We start from the raw sequence: 25,523 nt of genomic DNA, 5'->3' as shown, positions 1-25,523 counted from the left end.
GCTTCATGAAAGAGTCTAAGAGACTTTCTACAGGACACAGAAAAAATGACTGACAGACTGCCAATGCAGATGGACAGCTTGAAATTTCCTGCTTTGCTGAGAAGTCTTCCAGACACACTGTGGCCTATGGGCTGAAGATGGATGCCCCGACGTTACAGAGGAACTTCAGGTGACTGCCCAGGTAGCAAGATGTCTCTGTCAATTCTAGTGTTTATATATTATCCTTCTGTGGTCTTTGATGGAGTTGAAGACACATAATTATAGATTTCCTTAGTTATGATAAAAGATAAGCTACATATAGAATTTTGGACTCACAAGGATGGGATGGATGATATTTTCTTTAAATCTTACTGAATGTTGATAGACAAAATATTGTAACTGTGTTCTTACTTGATAACTGTTCTGTTATATATAATTTGACTATGTTAAAGTTAAGACCTTTCTTTTTGTTTAGACAGAAAAGAGAAGATGATGGGGAAGTCCTGTGTATATGTCAAAAAAGCACTGTTGGCCAATAGGGAACCAAGATAGGTGGGACTAGGAGTCGAGGAGGACTCTGGGTAGGAGAAACACAGGAAGTCAAGATGTAACCACCATAGGGATAAGAAGCCCGGAAACTTTTCTCCAGTAAGAGAAATACTTAGATTAACAACTATGGGATACTTAAGTCAGAGCTAGCCAGTAAGAAACAAGCAAGGCCAACAGCTTCAGAATTAATACAGCGTCTTGTGTGTTATCTGGGGACTACAATGCAGCAGAGCCCAAGTGACTGGTGGGGAAAAACCCAGCGGCTGGCAAGGAAAAGGCTTCACTCTACAAAACCCAGCTGAGCCATCAAACTGTCCCCACTTATCTTTATTTTTCTGAGGGGTGGCAGTGTTTTCTGCTCCCCCACAAGGCCTTTTCTGTGGTTAGGTCCAAATGCTTCTAAAAAAAAATCCTGCCTTGCCCTGTATTCAGAGTGATGACCTCCGTATACAGTTTCTGTCCAACCCTGACCCAGCCAGCCAGCTCTATCGGAGGTGGAGCTTGGGGACACAGAAAGCCCAAGATGTCAGGCAGCCTCCACCCCTGCACTGCCAGGGCGCACATGCGCCACTGCTCTCTGAGCAAGCTATTTCATGGCAACGTCATGACTTCAACGGAAACTGAGAAGCCAAAGGCTCTGGAAGCAGACATAGCTTCAGGGACTACAGGATCCGGGGTGTGTTCTTATCTCTGGGCTTCTGCAGGTCTAGAACTATCCACCACTACTAGGAGAAACTGACTTCCCTCCCATGTCAACCTCTGTCTTCCCTTTCTTTCCTGCCTGTTGGCATCACCTCGGGAGAGAGTCTCCCCCTAGTGGTAGCAGCAAAGGCTCCAACAGTTTCGTAGAACTGTCCTCCCAGTTTCAAAGCCCGATAATTCTCTTCCCATTGGTTGTCCCCAAACGCTTGGCTGGTCCATTATGGTGACCCCGGGGAGGAAGGCCTAGTCTGCTTGGCTAACCTTGGAGCCTTTGGGCATCCTTGCCTAGAATCTGGTTGTCTGGAATTACCTCGGTTCTCAAACTGAAAAAAAGAACCGTGATGGTGTTGGGCCCCAACCCCACGGGGTCTCTGTGAGTTGCTGGTCAGCCTACAAGTGCAACTTGTTTTCCAGTCCAAGTGCTTCCTGTTTTCTAGTCCTGGCTTACTGCCCCGGCCTTGACCCTCTGACATCAACATTCAGCAGGAGGAAAACAACGATCTCTTCTACCTGGGGTTTTCCACTGTGCTGTAAACCTGTATATAAAGCTCCTCCCTCCTACAAGAGAGAGACCTCGTAGCACTTGCAATGAAAACACACACACACACACACACACACACACACACACACATTCTCCTGGCAATAAAGGCAGCACATGCATTTTCTTAGTACAAAGATATTTCTTTTCCTGATACCTTGGAGTTGCTTATGGTACAGGCGCTGCATGATGGTGCAGGGTTATCCCATCCTCACTCTGGAAACGGAGACAGGAGCATCAGACATTCCAGGACTCTACAGCAGTATCATGTTCATGTCAAAAAAAAAAAAAAAAAAAAAGGGGCTTCCCGGACTGTTGCCTACCTAGCACACGCAAGGGCCTGTGTTCTGTTCAATACCCAGGACCTCAAAATAAAATAAATAAAATGAAATGACCAAAAAGAAAAAAGGGCCTGGAGAGATGGCTCAGAGGTTAAGAGCACTGACTGCTCTTCCAGAGATCCTGAGTTCAACTCCCAACAACCACACGGTGTCTCGTCTATAATGAGATCTGGTGCCCTCTTCTGGCATGCAGGCAAACACGTAGGCAGAACACTGTATACATAATAAATCTTTAAAATAGAAAAGGGGAAAAAGTCCCTTTGAGGTTTTTCTCCCCTACTTTTTCACTTGGGTTTTGGATGGGTAACTGGCCCTGAGTTTGTTGTTACTGTTTTTCTTGTTTTGGGTCAGTTTGAATGAGACTGGCCCTGTATCTCACGTGTTTGAATCCTTGGTCCCTCCCTGGTTGGTGGAACTGTTGAGGAAGGATGGGAGGTGTGGCCTTGCTGCAGGAGGTGCATCACTGGGAGTGGGATCCGAGGTTTCAAAAGCCCACACCAGGCCCAATGTCGTTCTCTTTACCTGCAGCTTGCAGATCATGTGAATCTCATCTATTGCCCAGTTCCGGGGTCTTCCTGCCACCGCCATCACTGTTAGGGACTAACCCTCTGAAACTATAAGGAAGGCCCCAATCAAATGATGTCTTCTTAAAGTTGCCTTGATTACGGTGCCTCCTCACAGCAATAGAACAGTAACTCAGCCAGTCTCACAGTGTAGCCCAGGCTGGCCTCTACCTCCTTTTGTGTGTGAGTCACCATATTTACCCTAGATATGATTTGTTGGTTTTCCAGAATCTGGCTCTCTTAGAACTCTGAGAACAAAGGGTATCTACTGGATGGCTACTGACTCCGTCCTGCAGGCTTGTTTGGGGAATCCCTTCCTCGCTGGCTCTCCACTTAACAATGTTTCTTCTGTTTCATTTTCTCAAACATCCTTCTTCATTCCAGGACGGCCTTGAACTCACTGCGTAGCTGAGGATGACCTTGAACTCATGATCCTCCTGCCTCCACCTCCCAAGCACAGTGGTTAAGGGCAGGCACCACCACCGCGATTGACTTTGGATTCCCCAGTGACAGACCCCTCCCCCTGGGGCGCTAACTTCTCTAACTGAACTGTCTGGGACCCGTCTTTCCTGCCCACTGCATTCGGTCCCTGACTCATCTGACCCCGCCATCCCGTTGCTACCCAAACACCCCGTTGCTACCCAAAGCCGCTCCCTTGCCTTGATCCTCAGTGATCCACGGACTAGTCCACCAGCCATCTTCTTGGACCTCCCATTGCTCCCCCACTTACCGCCCCCACAACCGCTACACACACACCACTACACACACCGCTCTGTTGCTACTCCTCACTTAACTTCCAGCGACCTCTCAGTAGGTCAGACCATCCAATTAGTCCACCACTGAATCCTTTATGACCTCCCAGGTGCCTCTGGCCAACTTCCCACTGAATCATTTTACGACCCCTAATGACTGTCTCTATTTACCAGCCTCTAATGTCTCCTAGGTTTTTTTCTTTTTCTTTTTCCAATTAAGACTGGTTCTCACTGGGTTGCCCAGGCTGTCCTCCAACTCCTACCTCCTGCCTCAGGCTCAGGAGCAATCACTGCACGAATCACTGCTCCCCGCTTTAATTTCATCTCTCTTCCTCCTCTTCCTCGTTCCCACGGTGCCGGAGATTGAAAGCCAGGCTTGCACGCCCTAGATAAGTGTTCTACCACCAAGTTACACCGCCTCCCATTTTGTTGTAACTGTTTTTGAGACAAGGACTCACTGGCCCAGAATTTGTTATGTAGATCAGGCTGGTTTGGAACTAGTTACGTAGCCAGGATAGCATAGAATTTTGGATCTTCCCATCTCAGTTTTACAAGCTGTTTTCCAAATCCACGCCCTCTGCATGAGTGAGCATGATCCTAGAACTCCTCTTTCTCTGTAGGCAGCTACCGCCGGTCCTGCCGGCTCTGTGCGGACACAGGCTTCAGCTTCTTGCTGACCTAGGAGACGATCTGGCATGTGTGGCATGGCTAAGCTTTTAGGGATCCTGTGTCCTGTGTTCTAGTCTTTTCCCTGTTCCCCCAAGCTGCTCTCTCCCACAGTGTCTGTGTCTGTCTTCCTTATCCACTTGTAAGTCTCCCGCCAGGGGGGCTCTGTTCTCTATCCCTTGCTGTCTATGTCACCTGCTTCTTTCCACCCCTGAGTCACCCTGCGACGCTACTGCCACTGCAGCCCACCCCGGCCTTGGGACGGATGCTGCACGGGTTTTACCAGCCAAGACATGCAGTTTGTTCTCTCAGACCATTGGAGCGCACAGCAAAAGCTACACAGGGCGCAGTGCAGGTGGCAGCTACCACGGTGAGTGTGACAAACGTGTGTGTGTGTGTGTGTGTGTGTGTGTGTGTGTGTGTGTGTGTGTGTGTGTGTGTGACAAGCGCTTGGTGCCGGGCAGTGCCGCCTGAGTCTGTGTTTGCTACTGAGTGTGGCTGCTGGTGCGTGGATGGATACCTACTGCCTGGCACAGTCTGGTACCCTGAACCTAGCTCTGCTGCTGGGATCAGGGTGAGAGGTAAACACAGACAGACACAGCTCCCTGGGCATGTTGGCCCGGTCTCTGGGTGGCCCACAATGGGGCTATGTGCTGGTTAGGCTGGTTACATGCCAACTTGACACAAGCTGGAGTCATCTGAGATGGGGAGAACCTGGACCGGGAAATTGCCTCCATAAGATTGGGCTGAAGGTAGACCAGTAGGGCGTTTTGGTTTCTTTCTTTTTTGGGGGTAGGGGAGTGGTTCGTGACAGCATCTTACTATGTAGGTCTGGCTGTCCTGGAACTCACTATCTATACAAGGCTGGCCTTGAGCTCGCAGAGATCCGTGTTACGGCTAGCCTGTTATGCACCATGAGGAAGGAGAGAGACTACACTTCAGGTTGCAAAGACTTTTATTAAATCACCACGTAATCGGGTTGAAAGACCCCAGGCGGGGGACTTTCACGGGAGGGAGACCCGAACCCAAGGAACACCGAGACCACGAGCTTGGATGCAACAGCAAGAGGCTTTATTGATAATACACGGGTACCCGGGGCATCTCAGTCTCGGGAACTGAGAGCCCCGAGCTGGGGACTCAGGGGTCCTTTTATAGCAAAAGCGGAGTACAGAAGCAAGAAGCCTAGTTACAGGACCCTGATTGGACAATGAGGCCGGGGCTCACAGAATGAGGGCTATTGAGGTTTCTCTCAGAACTCAAGTCTCGGCCTTGGCCCTATCTGAGGAACAATAGGTCCCTGTGCTTGCCCAATCTTGCTGGGCTGACTATAGACACCTGTGTCCCTGGGCAGAGTTCCCTTCTGATAAAAAAATGACTATTCAGCTGTGGGGGAAACGGAATTTTCCATGAGCCTCAGCTTGCCTGTGTGGGCCAGGGTCTTTCATTCCCCCATTGCTCTTGTAACTGAATGAAATCTTTCATTCAGAGGTTTCTGCCATCTCGAGATCCCTTTGCTTTAGCTGCTGGTATTGTTGAGTCAAAACCAGTGATTGTACAATTGATAACCTTTCTTTTATAAACTGGGTCAGTCTGTTTAAGATGCATGGCTATCAAGTAGCGGCTACTTTGGGGCAAAGGCTCAGTAGCATTGCATAGTCCTTGATGTGTAGCGGGGACTTTACCTATATATATAGCCCCTTTCCAGACACTTCTGAGATGGTTAATTTATGTTGCATGGCTGTCCCACAAAGAGCCTCGGCTGTGGCCTGATTTGTATATTTGCCCACAACCGCTAAGCCTTCATAATAGGGAGGTTGCGGAGTCAGACAAAGCCAGCATTCCTTAGTCTTATCTGGGCGAGTTAAATTCAGAGTGGCATATGTCCCTTGGATCAGGGCTAATATTCTATTTCCCGTGCCTTTAAGGGGGGGGGGGACCTGAGGTGGGTTTGGGAGTGCTTTCTGTAGGCTCGGGAGCAGCTGTGGTTTTAGGCAGGGTCAGGGGCCTGGTATCAGCCTTGGGCATGAGTAGGCTAGGCTGCTTTTGATCAGCAAGGACCTGGTTAGGGCCTATGGCCTGTGGATTGACCGGAGCCACCTTACATCTGATTGTAAAGATTACCCCCTTGTCTGGCCCGTACAGATACCAACGCAAACCCCAAGTATACCCAGTCTGCCAGTCCGGGGCTTGCTTTCCCTGCGCAGTGAAGGAAATGGCAAGAGGCCTACCTATCATTCCAGATTGTCCTTTGTCCCAGCCTCTGCGTACCTGTATTTTATCCCAGGATGAGGATGGCCTCCAATATGCGTCCCCTGTAGTCTCGCACCCCCAAGCTGCACAGAAAAAGTAGTCATATCCCCCACATTTCTGGGCCTGTTGCCAGGCATGCCCATCTCGGGGGCAGACATAGAAGTCCTTTGAACTTAGCTGCTCTCTGGCTCTTTGATCAACATACCCGGGGGTGGTTTTTCTGGAGTCCATGAGTGCACGTCGACGTCTGTAAAAGTGGGAACCACTGGCGCATGCCTTTGGGTGGCAATGGGGAATGTCCCAAGTGTCCAACCCTGCTACCAAATCACAAAATTCAGGCCATAGAGTAGGCCACCATGTCCCAAGTGCATGTGGTTCCGTGACAGCATAAATGACCTCCCCCACTTGGGAGAGAACCTCCCAGGTTAATTTATAAACGGTATGGGGACTGGAGGCCACACCAGTGTCTGATTTTATGAGGAGGGCTATTAGCAGGAAGGAGAGGAGCGGGTACGTTTTATTTTTAAAGGATTTTGAGTGCGTTGAGCTTTCCATCCTGGGTCCGGATCCTCAGGGAAGGCAGCTTTTACGTGCCAGGCATGTATCCAAGCAGCAATCCCGTCCACCTTGAGAGCAGTAGGGGTGGTTAACAGGACCGTGTATGGTCCCTTCCAGCGGGGTTCAAGGTTCTTAGCCTGGTGGCGCCGGACCCAAACGCTGTTCTCGGTAGGCTTGGGCCAGAGGCTTCCAGACTTCCTGCTGAACCAGCTGGAGTGCCTGCAGGTGAGCTTGAAGAGAGGAGGAATTGGCATAATCAGAAATGTCTTGGTCAAAGAACTGAACAAAGGGAATGGTGGTTCCATATAACATCTCAAAAGGGGTGAGGCCATGGGGGCCCGGTGTATTCCGGGCACGATAGAGGGCAAGGGGGAGCAAGAGGACCCAGTCTTTAGTGCCAGCTGCAAGCGATAATTTAGTTATAGTCTCCTTAATGGTTCTATTCATTTGTTCTACCTGTCCTGAGCTTTGGGGTCAGTAAGCACAATGCAATCTCCAATTAATCCCCAACAAGGTGGCCACAGACTGACTTACCTGAGAAACAAAGGCAGGCCCGTTGTCTGTCCCCAATACCTGTGGCATTCCGTAACGGGGGAAGATTTCTTCAAGAAGTTTCTTGGTGACCACCTTTGTTGTCTCGTGCTTGGTGGGGTAGGCTTCAGTCCATCCCGAGAAGGTGTTAACAAAAACCAGGAGATCTGTGAAATCTATTTCCCAGTGCACCCCAGGCCAGTGCCCCCGAGCTCGGGTCCCCATGGGTAGCTTTAGCCTGGTCGCATTTACGTGGGCGCAGGCGTCACATCGCTCAGTCACTTGTCTTATTATTTCTTCTATTCCCAACAGGTGGCAAGTATTTTCTTCCCGGGCTAACAGTTCTCTCATTTTCCTGGAGCTCAAATGAGTGAGTTTGTGTAGGCTGTTAACCAGATATCTAGTCATTAGGCGGGGAAGGACAGTTTTTCCTTGATAGGTCCAGAGACCATCATGTACTCGGGTCGCCCCCAGTCTTTTCATGGCCTTGATGTCTTTTATCTTATAGTCCCATGACGGGGAGGTCTTTTCGGAAGCCTCATTAGTTACAGGGACTACAGCCGCCTGGAGGAGGTGACTGCTGCTTTCCAAGGTCAGGGCAGCCTCCCGGGCGGCCAGGTCTGCCCTCCGGTTTCCCCGGGCGACTGGACTGTCACCTTTCTGATGCCCTGGGCAATGTATAATACTGAGGGCGGTTGGCAAGTGCAGAGCCTCTAAGAGGGCCAGGATTTCCTTTTTGTTTTTAATGTCTTTGCCCTCTGAGGTCAATAGCCCCCTTCGCCTATAAATTTCACCATGGATGTGAGCGGTGGCAAAAGCATAGCGGCTGTCTGTGTAGACAGTGAGTTTCTTACCTTCTGCCAGTCTCAGGGCCTGTGTTAAAGCAATCAGTTCTGCTCGTTGGGCCGATGTTCCTGGCGGCAAGGCCTCGGCCCAAATTGTTTCTGACTCAGTTGTCAATGCAGCACCGGCTTTCCTTTCCCCTTGATTTACGAAGCTGCTTCCGTCCGTGAACCAGACATGGTCGGGGTTGGGAAGGGGTTGATCCGTGAGGTCAGCTCTCGTCCCATGGACCTCAGCCAGGACCTGCAAGCAGTCATGAGTCTCTGCTTCCCCGGGAGGGGGAGTAGCGAGGCGGGGTTCAGGGTCACCGGAGCCCCGGAGTGAGTCGGTCCTTGTCCAGCAACAGAGTCTGGTAATGGGTCATCCTGGCATTGGTGAGCCAGCGGCCCGGTGGCTGCCTGAGCATAGATAGTCAAAGGCTGCCCCAACGTCAATTTGTCAAAGGGTTCAGTCAGATCAGGTAACCCCAGAGCTGGGGAGCTGAGCAGAGCCTTCTTGATGTCCATGAAGGCTTTCTCCTGGCTCTCCCCCCAGTCAAAGTTGTCCCAAGATTCCCAGGTCTGCATCCTGCCATTCAAAGGCAAACAGTGGCTGACTGTCTTTGTGTAACCGCAGGCAGAAGAAGGCATCCTTTAAATCCAGGACTGAGTATCAAACATAGTCAGGTGGCAGTCCACCCAGGAGGTTATAGGGATTGGGGACCATGGGGTGTATGTCCTCAACCCGCTTATTGACTTCCCGGAGGTCCTGGACCGGCCTATAGTCATTGGTTCCTGGCTTCTTGACTGGCAACAGGGGAGTGTTCCAGGGGGACCGGCAGGGGGTTTGGGTCTCTGAAAGGTCCTTCTTTCTAAGTGAGGCCCCCTTTGTCCCTCTCTCTACCTATCCTGTCTCTGCGACTACTGTGGCCAACAGTTTAGTCATTTCTCTGTTACGCTTCTTGTCCCTTGCTATCCTGTCTCTGACATTCTGTTTCCATCTTCTCTCTCTCTCTCTCTGAGCTTCTTTTTTATTAAAAAAATGCGTTCTGTCTCCCTCAATACATCTGGTAGTGTATACCCCTGTCATATGGGTTATACATTCTGTAAGCTTCCTTAAGTCTTTCAAAAAATGCGGCTGGCGATTCCTCTGCCTTCTGAACTATCTGTCTTACCTGGGCCAAATTTATAGATTGCTTATCTGTCTTTCGGAGACTCGCTACAAGCAACTGGCATTAAAGACATTAGATGGGTCCTACCTGCCTCAGTGGTGAAGTCCCAGCCTGGGCAGCATCAATTTCATTTGGAAGCTGCGTAGGTTGTCCATTTGCCCCAGGAACAATTTTTTTTTCCGGGCTTCAAGAAGGACCCGCTGTCTCTCCTCCGAAGTTAGGAGGACTTGCAAAAAGCTGTTGGGCAGTGAGAACCGATTCTAATAGATCAGTCAGTCTCACGGGGTCTGCTGAAAAGGAGGGGTTATTATTTTTCCAGTTATAAAGATCTGAGGCAGAGAACGGCCAGTACTGCAACTGGCCATCATGGCCCGTCCGGAGGCAGGGCGGTTTAATCCGGAGCGGGCTGAGGCTACGGCGCCGCCCGGAAGGGCCGGAGCTTCTGCCGGGGAGCGGGGCCGAGGGGCGTGGCGGCTGCTCTCTGACCCGGTCCATCGCGGGCCGCAGGGAGGCAGACACAGCTCCCCTCGCATTGTCGCCGGTCGGTCGCGCCGTCACATTCAGGGCGCCCTTCGCGCAGCGGCCGGGACGCTGAACGCGAACCGGAAATGGGCCGCAGCCCGAGCCGCAGCGGCGGCGGCGGGGGGGTTAGGGAAGAGGAGGGGGAGGGAGGGTCATAGACCGGCACTTCCCAGGTAACTATATAGGGTACTTGGTCCGGGTGGCCCTGGGGTCCAGGATCCATGACTTTCTCTTTCACCTGGAAAATAATTTGAGGGTTAAAGATGCCATCTCGTGGCCAGCCAACATCAAAAGTTGGCCATTCAGAAGAGCAAAAGGTGATCTTTGCTTCTTGCGCGCATCGACAGTCCGGTTACGAGCATCTCGAGAGCGATGACAAACGACATTCAGACGGACGAACAGATAAGAAACAAAAACAAACAGATTTTCGCTGCGCGGCTTTGACGAAAGTCAAAAGCAAATTCAGATCGGGGACGGGGGCCTTGTGCTCCCGTCCTTGTCCCCTATCAGGATGGAAACTCCCTCGGCCAGCGGGACTTCCCCAAACAGACGGGGCAGATTCCTAGGCATCTACCCCAAACAACCGAGTCCCTAAGAACTCCAGCTCCAGATACAGACCTACCCCAAACAGACGAGTTCCTAAGAACTCCAGACGGGGCAGATTGACATCTGCCCCAAACAGACGGGGCCCCAAACAGACGAGTTCCCTAAGAACTCCAGACGGGGCAGATGGACATCTGCCCCAAACAGACGGGGCCCCAAACAGACGAGTTCCCTAAGAACTCCAGACGGGGCAGATAGACATCTGCCCCAAACAGACAGGGCCCCAAACAGACGAGTTCCCTAAGAACTCCAGACGGGGCAGATGGACATCTGCCCCAAACAGACGGGGCCCCAAACAGACGAGGCAGATCGTATCCTAGAGCTGCGGTCGGTGCCACCAGATACAGATGTATACAGCTGTATATTACAGACGCAGGCGCAATAAAACAACAGGCATAGACAGACAGACAGCAGACAACAGAAACAACAGAAATTTAGTCCGGACAATTCTTACCTCCCAGAAGTGGGTCGGTGGTCCCTGGGCGGGGTCTCAATTCCCGGCCAACGCACCAAATGAAAGACCCCAGGCGGGGGACTTTCACGGGAGGGAGACCCGAACCCAAGGAACACCGAGACCACGAGCTTGGATGCAACAGCAAGAGGCTTTATTGATAATACACGGGTACCCGGGGCATCTCAGTCTCGGGAACTGAGAGCCCCGAGCTGGGGACTCAGGGGTCCTTTTATAGCAAAAGCGGAGTACAGAAGCAAGAAGCCTAGTTACAGGACCCTGATTGGACAATGAGGCCGGGGCTCACAGAATGAGGGCTATTGAGGTTTCTCTCAGAACTCAAGTCTCGGCCTTGGCCCTATCTGAGGAACAATAGGTCCCTGTGCTTGCCCAATCTTGCTGGGCTGACTATAGACACCTGTGTCCCTGGGCAGAGTTCCCTTCTGATAAAAAAATGACTATTCAGCTGTGGGGGAAACGGAATTTTCCATGAGCCTCAGCTTGCCTGTGTGGGCCGGGGTCTTTCAGGGTCACTGTTCCATCAGGGTTGCAGGACAAGGACTCTGGAGCCTTGTTTCTCCTGACAGTCCTGAGAAGGGGCAGAAGAGGGGTTTGTAAGCATAAAATCCACAAACATCTGTTGCCAAGTTACAGAGATTAGGGGCTTCCTTGAATGTTCTATCATTGTCAACTGACATGCAATGCAAGCCTTTCAGTGCAACCAATCAGATTCCTTTGCTCCTTCCATTGTTAGAAGGAGCCAGGCAGTGGTGGTGCACGCCTTTAATCTCAGCACTGGGAGGCAGAGGCAGATGGATCTCTGTGAATTCAAGGCCAGCCTGGTCTACAGAGCGAGTTCCAGGACAGTCTCCAAAGCTACAGAGAAGCCTTGTCTCAAAACAAACAAACAAACAAAAACAGTCACAATGTTTCTAGAGAACTAAAGATGCATGACTACTATTTCTATGGTATAGGAAGGAATTTGGTCAGCCATTGGAAAGTTCTCAGCTCCCCTAGGGCTTGGGAACCTGATCTTTATGTAACCCTATGGGTAAAATGAGTCTGAAGTCAAAATGGCAGTGCTCAGGCTAAGGTGCTTTTGTCTGCTCCCTTCAATCTGCTTGCCTCTGTCTCTCCAGTGCTCCAGTGGCTGATGGGGGAGGGCCCAACCCCATTGTAGATGGTGCCACCCCTGGGTTGCTGGTCTCCTGGGTGCTGTAAGAAAACAGGCTGAATCAGGCATGCCTTTAATCCCAGCACTGGGGGAGGCAAAGACAGATCTCTCTCTGAGTTCAAGGCCATCCTGGTCTACAGATAGAGTTCCAGGACAGGCAGAGCGACACAGTGAGATCTACTCTCAAAAACAAACAAACAAAAAAAAAACAAAAAAAAAAAGGAAAGAAGGAAGGGAGAGAACAAACGAACGAAAAAGAAAACAGGCTGAGCAAGCCAGTGAGCAGCACCCTCCATGGCCTCTGCATCAGCTCCCGCCTCCAGCATCCTGCCCTCCTTGAGCTCCTGTCTTGGCTTCCCTCAGCAGACTGTGATTCAGGATACAAAAGTCAAGCAGACCCTTTCCTCCCCAAGTTACCTGTGGTCACAGCACTTCATCATAGCCATAGAGACCCTCACTAGGACAAAATCCTAGACTTCATCCTCAGAACCGACCAAAGTTAAAACAGAGTAGTTGGCACTTGTATCATCGCCTGCCATTCACTGTGAAAGGAAGCCGGTGATGGGTTAGTTGGCTTGGTGGGTAAGGCAAGCCTTACTGCCTCAGTTCAACCCACAGGACCCACCTGGTGGAGAGAAGTGACTCCCACAGTTGTCACTTAACCTTCACAATGGCACCATGGCACACATGCATCACCAGCTAAACATTTAAATGTAAAAAAAAAAAAAAGATTCACTCACTAACTCTAGGTGGGCTGGAACAATGGCTCAGCAGTTGAGAATACACTTGAAGCTCTTGCAGAGGAACTGGAGTTTGGTTTCCAGCCCCACATCCTGGTTCATGACTAGCCGTAAGTCTTCCAAGGGGATCTGGTACCCTCTTCTGGCCTCCACTAGCATGACACACACATTTGGTGCAGATACACACGAAGGCAAAGCATCCATATGTGTGTGCACATGTGTGACAGCACCCGCAGAAGCTCAAAGGTTGCTTCTGGAACTCGAGAGTCACAGTCGTCGTGAGTCACACTACACAGGCACTAGGAACTTCTGCCTTAGCTCAGGTTTTCTGTTGCTGTGAAGAGACACTACCTCCACAGCAACTTTTATAAAGGAAAACTGTAGCAACACAAACCACGGTACACGGGACTGGGGCGAAGTAAGTTAATTTTATTGAAGAGAAAAATCACTTACATGAGAAACGATAGCTCAGAGGATGCCGTATCAGCTCTGAGACCTGACCGGAACCCCAAGAGAGAGTGGCCTGCCTATCTTCAGGTCTAAGTCCCACCACAAATGCACCTGTGGCCACGCCCAAAATGGGCGTGGTCGGCGCCACAGGTACCTAATAAGATCTCTCCCTACAGAAAACATTTAATTGGGCCTGGCTTACAGTCCATTATCATCACGGTGGGGAGCGTGGCCGAGTGCAGGCAGACACGGTGCTGGAGAAGGAGCTGAGAGCCCTACGTCTGGATTGGCAGGCGGCAGGGAGAGAGGGTGAGCCACGGACCCTGGCTTGAACATTTGAACCCTCAAAGCCCACCCTCAGTGACACACTTCCTCCAACAAGGTCACACCTCCTAACGGTGCCACTGCCCGTGACCAAGCGTTCGAATCTATATAATTATAGGGGCATTCCTATTCGCAGCGCTCTTAACCACTAATCTATCTCTCCGGTCTTCCTCCTTCTCTCAAGACAGGGTCTCATGTAGCCCAGGCTGGCACTGAACTCCCGATCTTCCTGTCCTCTCCTCTCAGGTGGCGGGGTTACTGTCACACACACCATTCCTGGATGAGCTTTCTAACGTGTGTCTGGCTACGTGGCCCCAGTGGCAGTGTCGTAACCTGATTCCCTACCACTTCTACAGCCGTGCACCATGGAAGGGACGGGAGGCAGAAAAAGGGATTGGACCTCTTTTAAGTGTGGCAGCCCAAAATGGCACACGTCACTTCCTTGTTCTTCCCAGATGCCAACACTCTGTAGAACTCTACCATCTGGGGGCAAAGGAAATGGGAGATACCTCTTTAGAGGAGCAGGCAGGTGTACAGCTAAATATTCTAAGTCTAGGGAAGAAATGAACGGAGGATATTTGAAGATAGCTAAGCTTACTTTTCAGACCACTGTTGTGTCTGTGGGCAGAGGTGGAGGCACCATTCCAAGTTCCTACAGCTCGACTCTCCTGGTGGGGTCCCAGCACTTCTTTCTCGCTAGTTGGAGCAAAAGTCGCAGGGCTCATCTTCATCATTCCAAAGCCGTTTTCTAATCTCTAAAGCAATCACATGCTGGCTGACGGGACAGGTATTATGGAATCTGTGCACATCTGGAAGAGAGAAGCTGCATCACCCAGGAAGCCCCACAGAGAGCAGGGCCAGCTCTGCAAAGACACTGAGAGGCTATGGTCAGAAAGCCTTGGGTGGAACCGTGGCAGGGGAAATGGTATGTGTTTCCGGTTTTATGGCCTTGAGTCCACGGGAAAATAAATCAAGACCCTCAGCCTGTTTGACATGGCTGTCTTGGAGGTAAAGGGCCATTTGACAGGAAGAGGATGGAAATTTAAAACCCGGAGGGTCCAGCAAGAGGAACAAGTCAAAAGAGCAGACATGTCTGACTGGCATAGCCACCCCCACTTTATAGATGACACACTGGCCACTTCAGAAGCCTTTATTGGCTTTAAGGCAGGGTCTTGCTATGTATCCAGGCTGGACTAACAGGTGCACACCACCACAACTGGTTTTATTCAATGTCAGGGATCAAGCCCAGGGCTTCATACATGCTGAGCAAGAATTCTACCATCCAAGACACATCTCTGGCCATGCATAGCACAAATCATAGAAAACAAATAGTTAAAACATTAAAGTATAGCCAGGCACTAGGAAGGCAGAGACAGGTAGATCTCTGTGAGTTCAAGGCCAGCCTTGTCTACAGAGCAAGTTCCTGGACAGCCAGGACTGTTACATAGAGAAACCCTGTCTCAAGAAACAAAAACAAAACAAAAAACTATTAAAGTATATGGAGTTGTGCCTGGCATAAAGTAAGTGTTTAGTAACCAATTTAGATGGAAAAAATTATAAAACAGGTTATTATTAAGACATAGATAAAAGAGCCGGGCGTTGGTGGCGCATGCCTTTAATCCCAGCACTCGGGAGTCAGGCAGGCGGATCTCTGTGAGTTCGAGGCCAGCCTGGTCTACAGAGTGAGTTCCAGGACAGCCTCCAAAGCCACAGAGAAACCCTGTCTCGAAAAACCAAAAAAAAAAAAAAAAAGACATAGATAAAAGAAATGAGACAGACCACACACACACACACACACACACACACACTCACACACTCACACACACACTCACACACACAACCCGGAACTTGTAACTTCATGGTACCCATCTATGTGTGTGTGTATGCATATACACACATGTCCCCTAGCCCCTCTAAAAGCACTCAGCCCTCATCCCATGGAAATGTTGGGGCTCCTTCCTGTCCCAATGAAGCAGTCTCAGCCTGTTGAAACAAAGTCTTTCTGCCTCTGCCTGCTTTTTCTTACACTCGGCACAATGGCCTGTAGCTCTAGCTTCACGGACTCTGACCCCCTCCTTTGGCCTCCGAGACACCAACCTGTTCACGTGTTCACAAACAACACAGGTGAGAGTTGCCTCAGTGGTTAAGAGCCCTGGCGGCTCTTTCAGAGGACCTGGGTTCCATTCCCAGCACCCACATGTTGACTCATCAGTAACTCCGGTTCCAGAGGAACACACACACACACACACACACACACACACACACACACAGACTCTTGAGGCTGTGCATGCCTTTAATTCCAGCACTGGAGAGGCACAGGCACACACGTCTTCAGAGTTTCCGGTCAGTCTAGCCTACATACCAGTTCCAATCTGTCAGGTATGAAGAAACTCCTTTCCCCAAATTCTGGCAGTTAGACAAGAGCCAGCATTCCTCAGGAACTTAAGAAACTGGTTCTCACCTTCCAAAAAGAGTCACTCCCCTTACCTCTGGCAGAAGGGGCTGTGGCTACCTGTGACACTTATCAGCCAATCAAGGCCCATGCTGGTCTTCAGGCTCCCTCAGTACCACAAGGTTCCCAGTTACACATCCTAACCCTCTCCCCCTCGCCCACACCCTAGACTCCCTCCAGCTCGCGGGCTTCCAGTCCTCAGCTACTCACCCCACACCCTTCTCCCCCCCCACCCCCCTTCTCTCTCTCTGCGCCCCACGCCTCCTACTCCCGGATTTTTCCGTTCTCCATCCCCTGCTAGTCTGCGCTCTCGCAGACAGCCCCTAGCCATGTTCAGTCTACTTTCTCTCTGTGTTCTGGACTCTTCTAAACGCCTCCGGCTGTCCTCGCCTATCCACAACAAAAATCTTCCCCTTAGTCATACCACGGAGCAGTCATACCGTCAGCTCATGCACTTTCCAGCCCCTAAAATAATAAATCTTAAAAAAAAAAAAAACTGGGCTGGAGGGATGGCTCAGAGGTTAAGAGCACTGGCTGATCTTCCAAAGGTCCTGAGTTCAATTCCCAGCAACGACATGGTGGCTCACAGCCATCTGTAATGAGATCTGGTGCCCTCTTCTGTCCTACAGACATACATGCAGGCAGAATACTGTATGCATAATAAATAAATCTTAAAACACACACACACAAACAACACAAAAACTGCTTGTCCCTTCCCAAGGTCCTTGCGTCCTTTTGGTGGCCCACAGAGTCGAAACCTTCGCTCTCCGTCCTCCCTGGACTCATGTCTCCTCCAACTCAGCCAGAGTCTAACCGCTTAGGCCCTCCTCCTCCCCTCGACTCAAGTTCATACGCCGGCAGACCCGAGGCGGCTCAAGGACATCAATCCTCTTTAGAGCGGACCAAAACACCACGCCCCCACCGATAACTAAGTCCGCCGTGACGTACTGCTGCACCAACCAATCGGGTGCGACAGCACCGGAACGCAGGAGGCGGGACCTCTGGCGGGCGCGGCCGTTGCCAGGCCCTTTAATTTCCTGGGACACCGTGTTTGTGTGTCCGGGCGGTGCTTCTGGCAGGTTTGCGGCTGCTGCCTGTGACCCAGCGGTCATGAGTCGGCCCAGCCGGCTGCAGAGGCAAGTTTTGAGCCTGTACCGAGAGCTGCTGCGCGCCGGGCGGGGGAAACCGGGCGCCGAGGCACGGGTGCGAGCCGAGTTCCGGCAGCACGCCAGCCTTCCGCGTTCCGACGTGCTGCGTATCGAGTATCTGTACCGCCGGGGAAGGCGCCAGCTGCAGCTGCTGCGTTCCGGCCACGCCACGGCCATGGGTATCTTCGTGCGCCCTCGGGACCCGACTGAGGAACCCGGCGACATGGCAACCCCAGGGACCACGCTGCACGATAGCGATGGCCCAAAGAGTCCTTGTGAAGGCACAGAGCCGCGGGAGACGCGATCCGATAGACGGTGACAGACCCAGGGAAGGGTCCCTCCGGACGGTTTGGGGGGAAGATCGGGAGCTCATCTGATGCAAAGTGAGCTAGATGTCTTGAGAGGCAGCCGAAGTTTCTTGATGCACAGTGAAAGATCAGACACTCCCTCACCAAGAAGGGTCCAGGCGTGGTGTGGCACCGGCAGGCTGCACCGTGCACGCTGTGATGTACCAACCCAAAGTCAAAGAGGGCACAAACGCACCTCCTCCTCCCCACGGACGAGTGGGAGCCGAGACACCTCTCTTGACTTCTGAGAACGCACCCACCCCGCGCTCCTGAGGGCCTGCCCTTTGTTGTTTCTAACGCGGAGAGAAGCAGACTTTTTGCCTGAGCAAGTTTAATAAAAGGCCCTGATGAGCCGAGAGAAACTTGTAGTTGGGTTTGGGAAACCGTTGTTCCACGCATTGTGACAAACCAGGATGATAAGGGAGGGTTTACAGTAGTTCATCCCAGCTGATCAGCCAAAGACTCCTGGAGAATCCCTCCTGCATGGTTCTAAGAGGCAGTCCCTACCCCGCTAGTCTTCCTCAGGATTCTTGTGTAAAGGGAATAAATGTGCTTACTTCTTGTCACCTGTCCTTAGGGCTTTTTGCCTTTTGTTTCTTTTGAGACAGGGTCTTGCTATGATGTAGCCCTAGGCTGATCTGAGTAAGCATTGGGCTACTTCTGCCTTCTAAACTCTGGGAGTAGAAGCCTGTACTACCATGCCAAGATTGGGGAAGCAGGTGGGAACAAAAGGCAGGAATGCGGGCCCCAGCTGAGGCTTGTGTGACAGAAAAGACTGTAACACTATTTACATCCAGCTGTTACCTCTACTTGTTAACCCCTCACCATGGGATGTTAGCTACCGTTCATCTCTCAGCCCCAATTTTGTTCATCGGGATGATCTTTTTCTTTTTTCTTTTTTTGGTTTTTCGAGACAGGGTTTCTCTGTGGCTTTGGAGGCTGTCCTGGAACTCACTTGGTAGTCCAGGCTGGTCTCGAACTCACAGAGATCCGCCTGCCTCTGCCTCCCGAGTGCTGGGATTAAAGGCGTGCGCCACCAACGCCCGGCTCATCGGGATGATCTTGGTTGCTTTAGTTTTTGTCGTTTTTGAGACAGACTCATGTAGCCCAGGCTGGCCTCCATCTGGCCATGTAAGGGGTGATGGCCTCCAGCAGCTCCTGCCACTGCCTCAGAACACCAGGCCCACAGGCATGTTTCTATCACAACACATCCTGGTTTGCTGTGGACTTTGTGGTTCCAGGCATGAACCTAGCTAGGGGCCTTGTGCTTTGCAGAGCAAGCGCTCCAACCACTGAGTTCACCTGCCCTTGGTGCCAAGAGAGAGGGGGGAGAGAGGAGTTTGGTGCCAAGCTGAGTTCAAATCCCAGGGACCACACAGTAGAAGATGAGAACTATCAATGGCAATTTGTCCTTTGATGTTCACATTCGCGTATGCACACACAGAAATCAGTGAAGTCAATAAGTGCATTTAGAAAGAGACCATAACAACAGAATCTCTGATACTTCTCTCAGCTACTGGTTTGTACTCAACACTTAACGTGGAGTCTCCTAGAAGTCACCGCTTCCCAGACCCTTGGTACCCACTTTGTGCATTTCCAGGAACCATTTCCTTTGAAGATGCACTTCCTGTTTAGCCTCCATGATCCCAGCAGAACTGACCGTGGTCCCCGGTAGGTGGGACACATAGCCTAAGCCTGAGGAACCGTGCTTGGGACTTCAGCGTGGAAGCTCAAAGGGAGAGTCATCCTGGCTGCTAAACTGACAGAACAATCTGGCCACTGAGTTATGAAGGAAAAGCGGGCAGGTGGTAGGGATTTGAGATCTAGTTATGCTCTTAAGTCATGAATTCCTCAGTTTACCCTCACAACTAAACTCCCATCCCATTCCATTCCCCTTATAGTCAAGGAGGACTTGGCTCTGGCCACCGGCCCTGATTTCTGCCCCTGGCTACAGTGGGCCTTGTCAGGGGTGGTGGGAATTCAAGGAGGTGTCTGTTCTGTGTGCAGCGTGGAGACCCACACAGGGACGAGGGTCTGTGCTCAGGGTACATCTGAGGCCACACAGGACCCCGCCTCGTTCTTGTATTTCATGCTGTTCCCACCTCTTCCCCGTACCTTAGATCTGAGGAGACTGGACTGCAGCCTGGTGCTGTCAAGATCCCAGGAGTCTGGACTAGAGATGTGGCCCAGTGGTGGAGCACTTGTTTGGCATCGGGTCTTACTCCCAGCAACACAGAACAGAAATATTAGCTAGGCCTGGAATCCCAGTCCTCTGGAAGTTGAGGCGGGAGGACTGTGGGCTCAAACCTGCCCTGGACTACGCAGTTAGACCCTAGCAGGGAGCCGGGGGGTTGGGGGGGGTGGGGGTGGTGGTGGTGGTGGAGCATGCCTTTAATCCCAGCACTTGGGAGGCAGAGGCAGGCGGATCTCTGTGAGTTTGAGGCCGTGCTGGACCGACAGCCTCCAAAACAATACAAAGAAACCCAGCCTCGTAAAACAAACAAACAAGCAAACAAAGACCCTAGCAGGGAAACGTAGTTCTCAGAAAAGAGGGTGTCTCACAGTTCCGAGCTGGTGATAAGAGCCAGCACCCCTCCCGGGGGATATGGGAGCATCTCCAGAACGGCTGTGAGACGGCACAGGTGTTGGCAGCTCACCCCCTGCACCTGCCTCTAACTTCCTGTGGCAGGTGCCATCTGTGCTATTCTTTCTCCCTCAGCCTCCAGGACGGGGTTCACAGGAAGGACAGACAGATAGACAGGAAGCATCACGGAGTCGGCCTCCCCGGGAAGGGACCTCACGGGGGAGGTGTGGAAGCTGGAACAAGCTCGGGCATCCTCCACTCGGCTTCCCAGGGTCCCCAGCCACTTGGTACCCTGGGTACCGGTAGCATCCTCCAGCTTTCTCCCTTTCTGGAACCATGTCCCCAATCCCCTACCACTCTGTCAGCTCCCAAATCGACAACTTTGAGGTTTGCATTACAATATGGGGAACCCCAACTAAGGTAGGCTCCTTCAGTTCTGTGTTCCGCCTTCAGACACAGGGGCAGAGGAAGAACCATCGAAACATATCCAGACTGTTTCCAAGTTCCCAAGCACTCAGTAGTCTCAGACATCTTTGCATCTTTGGAAAACAATCATTTAATACACGTCTGGGCCGTGGACTCAGATTGGGGGGAGGCCGTTGACATAGCTGAGCACCAGGTAGGGTGTCCTGGCCAGTCGGGCATGGGAACAGCAGGGGACCCCTGACAAGGGCAGCAGCAATGTGGCACCCAGCAGAAGGAGGAAGAGAAGGAGAAAGAAGAGGGCCAGGGGCCGTCTGGGTGCAGAAGCAGGTACCCTGAGAAGAGACACAGTGTTATCAACAAGGGTGGGCTGCCGCCAGCATCCCTCTGGCCCACACCCTGGTCCCCCTCTCACCCATGATCCACCTCCAGCATCACATCCGGTGGATTGGGAGACGCGTGTCTCTTCTTGTCCTGAGCGCGCGCAGGAGCCAGCAGCAGAATAAATGGCAGCAACACTTAAGTGGGGGACATTCTCTCTCTACTCTAGGCCCACAGGGCTAGCCTTCCATTTCCTCCTTTCCTGGCACCCTGCGCCGCACTTGAACGGTGGGTGCGGTGGGTGTCTGGACCTGTCCTTCATGGCATCCATTTGCCGTGTTCCTGATAACCCTGATGGGATGGCGTGTGTGTGTGTGTGTGTGTGTGTGTGTGTGTGTGTGTGTGTGTGTGTGCGCGCGCGCACGTGCGCGCCTCTACACTCAGACCTTTGGGGTTATGTTAAACTGATTTCCACTTTTCCCACTTCCGTGATGGGGCATGTGACTCAGACCTGGCCAATCAGAGCACTCTGGCTAGTTCAGGGTGCAGCCTATGACCCCAAGCTGGGCAGGTGAAGTCAGGCCTGGGACTCTGGCTAGGAGGTCAAGGGTCATAGGGGTAGGTTAGTAAAGCAGAGGAAAGGGACTGACTGTAGCAGCTGGGGCTGGAGACAAGGTCAAGGGACAGAGACTGAGCCCTAATACATTTTAGGTCCTGAATTCATGGTGCGAGCGCACGCACTTGTGCTCGTGTGTGTGTGTGTGTGTGTGTGTGTGTGTGTGTGTGTGTGTGTGTGTGTGTGTGTCTGTGTGTCTGTGTGTCTGTGTGTCTGTGGGTCAGTCAATATGGGTTGGATGTCTTTTACTTGCCATCAATAACCCCTAGTGCTCCTAGCTCACCTGAGGCTTCCGGAGGCGCCTTCGATGGTGAGCTGCTAAATGTTTCCGGTGGCTGAGCCCCAATGTGAGCAGGTCCTGTGGGAAGAGAAAGGTTCGTGGTTCTTGAAAGATTGGAAGCATCGTTACAGAAGGGTCTGGAAGGATGTGCCACAGAGACGAAATTATGAAGGTCCACGTGGATCTCATGGAAGAGACAGAGGAGAAGAGCCAGAGAAACCAAGAGGAGAGAAACTTTATTTATTCATTCACCCAACAAATATTTAATGAGTGTCTATTACACACCAGGCACAACTCTAGGAGGCATGGTGAGGGCAGAAATGGGCAAAATTCTGGTCCCTGTGGAGCTTAAATTCTACCCAGAGAGGCCAAAAATTAACAAGTGAATGCATCATACCAAGCTGCGGTAAGGAGTATCAGGAAATAACGGTTGGGAATGACAAGATGAGTCACAGCAGCTCTCCAGAGAGGTGATGTGTAAGGAGTCAGGACTGAAACGGGAGAGGTGGGCTAGGCTCGCACCTAGGGCTTAGGTGGGGGTGAGGCTGGTGTGTTTGGAGGAGGGTCAGGGTTGTGTCTGCGGTGCAGGGAAGAGCAGAATGAGAGAAAGGAGAGCCAACGAGTTCATGGAGACAGGGAGAGACAGAGAGCACAGGAGAGCCATGGCGACGTTTATGGTGAGCATAGGTGGGCATGTCGGCGCATGCCTATAATCCCAGAAGATCGTGAGTTCACGACCAGCCTGCACTGCATGACTTGAATCTGTCTGAGAGAGAGGGAGGGAGAGAGAGAGAGAGAGAGAGAGAGAGAGAGAGAGAGAGAGAGGGAGAGAGAGAGAGAGAGAGAGAGAGAGAGAGAGAGAGAGAGAGAGAGAGAGAGAGAGAGAGAGAGAGAGAGAGGCTTAGAGAGGGAGACAGAACCAAGTCCCTCTTGAAAGGGAAGGCCATGACTGATCTCACCTCAAGGCCATGTCCGCTGCCCTGAGGTCCCCTGTAGCCACACAGCTCACAGGGAGCTCCTGGCATCCGAGATATCTTTTGCCCTGAGGGTCCAAGACCCCCAACATCCCCTGCTGGGTCCCATTCCAACTCGGCAGCAGTCAGGAAGGTGCTAGGTGCCCAGGGCCCCCAGATTCCACCAGGTGCTGGCCCGTCTGAGTCTCCCTCGACTTCCAAGTCCTGGTCCAGGAGGTTGGCCTTGTCAAGCACCTGGAGCAGAGGACAGAGGTCAGGGGAGTTGAGGGAATAGGGCCTGGGCTGGGGACTACCAGGGCAGGCCCTACCAGGCTATAGCTGATCAGCTGTGCCTGCAGCTGCCAGAGCCGCTGGAAGATGGTGTCTCGGTGGGTTCCAAGGACCCTCAGGACCTGCTCCAGAGATGCCCAGGCCCTGGGCTCACTCCTCTCTGCCAACCCCTCACCAAATGCCAGCAATGCCTCCACACGCTCGGCTGCCCCTCGTAGCTCTGCCTGTAGGGCCTGAGACACATGGTTAGACATTCTCACACACATGACAGTGACATCAGAGCCCCCCAAACCTGGAGCTATTTCCTCTTCCTCCTCCTCCTCCTCCTCCTCCATGTCCTATGCAGAAGTCGGAATATGTACTAAACCACTCCCCACCCCCAGGAAGCTTGCACCCATGCCTAGGACTCTGCTACTCTCCCATATCCTGGTCTCCTCCTGCCCACCTGCAGCTGGACAATCCTACTGTGAGCCAGTGTCCAAGATGCAAGGCCTTGCTCCAGATCCTGCAGCTGGAAGCTCAACCCCAGCAGACAAAGATGTAGGCTGTCCTGCTCAGTTTCCAGTGCTTCCAGGCCAGAGACAGGGTGCTAGAGATTACAGGGGACCAAATCGGGGCCAGCAGGCCAACACAATGCCCTACTCCCACAATGCCCTACTCCCACAATGCCCTACTCCCACAATGCACTACTCCCACAATGCACTACTCCCACAATGCACTGCTGCTGCCCAGGCAGGCTGCTGCCTTGCAGGTGCTTCTCTGGACCAATGCCATCGCCACAGCAACACTGAGGCTGCTCCCCCATGGCAGCCTTCTACCCCAAGGTGGGAGACAACTAATTCAAGGTCTCCAGGTTCCCAAGCCTCCAGGAAACCTCTTTATTTGGGTCTACACTGGGAGGGGTAATAGAATACCCCCACCCCAAAGGCATGCGGCTGTGCTAAGGCCATTAATGAAATTATGATTTTCTTTTTCTTTTTCTTTTTTGGTTTGTCGAGACAGGGTTTCTCTGTATTGTTTTGGAGGCTGTCCTGGAACACGCTCTGTAGACCAGGCTTGGTCTCGAACTCACAGAGATCCGCCTGCCTCTGACTCCTGAGTGCTGGGATTAAAGGCGTGTGGCACCACCGCCCGTCAAAATTATGATTTGCTACTTGGTAAAATACTGAAATTCATCCAGCTTGGAAACAGAGCTCCATACTTCAATTGCCAGCTCCCTGATGCAAGAGAATTGAAGGTTCAAGGCCAGCCTGAGCTACCTGGTAAAAGCCTGTCTCAAATAAGGGAGGTGGGGGAAGCTGGCTCAGCAGGTAAGGTGTTTTCTGTGAAGAAAGGGTAATGACCTAAGTTTGGATTCTCAGCCCAGTAGAAGCCAAGCATGCGGCACCACTCGGTAATGCCAGTGCAGGAGAGACAGAGGCAGACAGGTCCCTGTGGCCGGCCAGCCTAGCCAAATCAGTGAGCTCCTTGTTCAATGAGGGACCCTGTCTCAAAAAGCATGGTGGAGAGTGACTGTCAGTGACCCTTGACCTCCACACACGTGTGCGCCTGCCCACATTTATGCACACACACACACACAATGAATACACAAACATTTAAAATAATCGAAATGCTTCTGTGCAAACAAATGTCCCCACCGTGCCCCTTCCTCCGGAGACACCCCACACCTCCCAGAGCAAGGGGCGGATTCTAGGGGATAGAGGGCAAGCGGGACCGGCACAAAGGGCGTGGTCAGCTCACCTCCCAGCGGCGCTTGCCCCCATCTTGATGCTCATGGGAAGAGCCCAGGGGTAGTCTTGGGGGGCTGGTGGCAGGCTCAGGGTCCTTCAGTTCACCCGTGACATGTTCAGGAAGGCCCAAGGAGGCCCGGGCCTGCTCTGACCTAAAGATAATGCATGTTGACGGGCCGTGGATGGGCCACTGGGCCTCCTTCTCCACCGAATCCCATGCCCCGTTTTCTCCATGCCCTTATTCAACCGTGCTCACGCCACGCGTGACCCTTCCCGCCGCCCCTCCCTTGGAAGCAGGCATCAAGTCCCACCTGCTTGCGCCGTCTGTGGGCGCAGGACAGACGGCGCGTCCGGCAACGTCTCGCTCCTTGAGAGCACCCAGGGGATGGTTGAGGGGCTCCGAGGGGAACCCATGGCCAAGAGGTGGGGACAGGGCCATGGCTGTGGACTCCAGGACAGTCAGGGGAGGATGTCCAGTCAGAGTCTCTTTCTCAGCCCGCACCCCGGGCTTCCTCAGCCCTACAAGCCTGAGGCTACCGAGAGGCCCAGGGGCCAGCCTGGCTCCACCCCTTCCAGGAGGAACCTGGACCAAAGAAACCTGAAGCCCTGCTGAGGTGCAGAGACACTTAACTCCTTCCTTCCCAGCAGGGAAACCTAAACCTCCCGATATCACCCCCACGCCACCCATCCCA

At 52.2% G+C, this 25,523-nt stretch overlaps 2 protein-coding genes and 1 long non-coding RNA gene across 3 annotated transcripts; 1 reads left to right on the top strand and 2 right to left on the bottom strand.

Annotated features, from left to right (window-relative positions):
• Positions 1-13,321: 13,321 nt before the first annotated feature.
• On the bottom strand, positions 13,322-17,074 carry LOC121135996. The gene is made up of 2 exons (XR_005873108.1): positions 16,897-17,074; positions 13,322-14,495 (listed from the first exon to the last, which is right to left on the bottom strand). It is a non-coding gene; the product is annotated as an uncharacterized LOC121135996 (long non-coding RNA).
• A 49-nt stretch (positions 17,075-17,123) lies between these two features.
• On the top strand, positions 17,124-18,199 carry Sdhaf1 (succinate dehydrogenase complex assembly factor 1). The gene has a single exon (XM_005088751.4). The coding sequence runs from the start codon at positions 17,249-17,251 to the stop codon at positions 17,603-17,605; it is 357 nt and encodes a 118-aa protein (XP_005088808.1). The 5' UTR covers positions 17,124-17,248; the 3' UTR covers positions 17,606-18,199.
• A 2,558-nt stretch (positions 18,200-20,757) lies between these two features.
• On the bottom strand, positions 20,758-25,513 carry Syne4 (spectrin repeat containing nuclear envelope family member 4). Its single transcript, XM_005081824.4, has 8 exons — positions 25,143-25,513; positions 24,842-24,983; positions 23,547-23,690; positions 23,140-23,334; positions 22,817-23,065; positions 21,861-21,935; positions 21,056-21,114; positions 20,758-20,975 (listed from the first exon to the last, which is right to left on the bottom strand). The coding sequence occupies exons 1-8, from the start codon at positions 25,268-25,270 to the stop codon at positions 20,798-20,800; spliced, it is 1,170 nt and encodes a 389-aa protein (XP_005081881.3). The 5' UTR covers positions 25,271-25,513; the 3' UTR covers positions 20,758-20,797.
• Between the last annotated feature and the right edge of the window lie 10 nt (positions 25,514-25,523).

The sequence above is a fragment of the Mesocricetus auratus genome, unplaced genomic scaffold (assembly GCF_017639785.1).
Source record: "Mesocricetus auratus isolate SY011 unplaced genomic scaffold, BCM_Maur_2.0 Super-Scaffold_100046, whole genome shotgun sequence".
NCBI lineage: Eukaryota > Metazoa > Chordata > Mammalia > Rodentia > Cricetidae > Mesocricetus > Mesocricetus auratus.
This window is presented reverse-complemented; position numbering and strand designations above follow the sequence as displayed.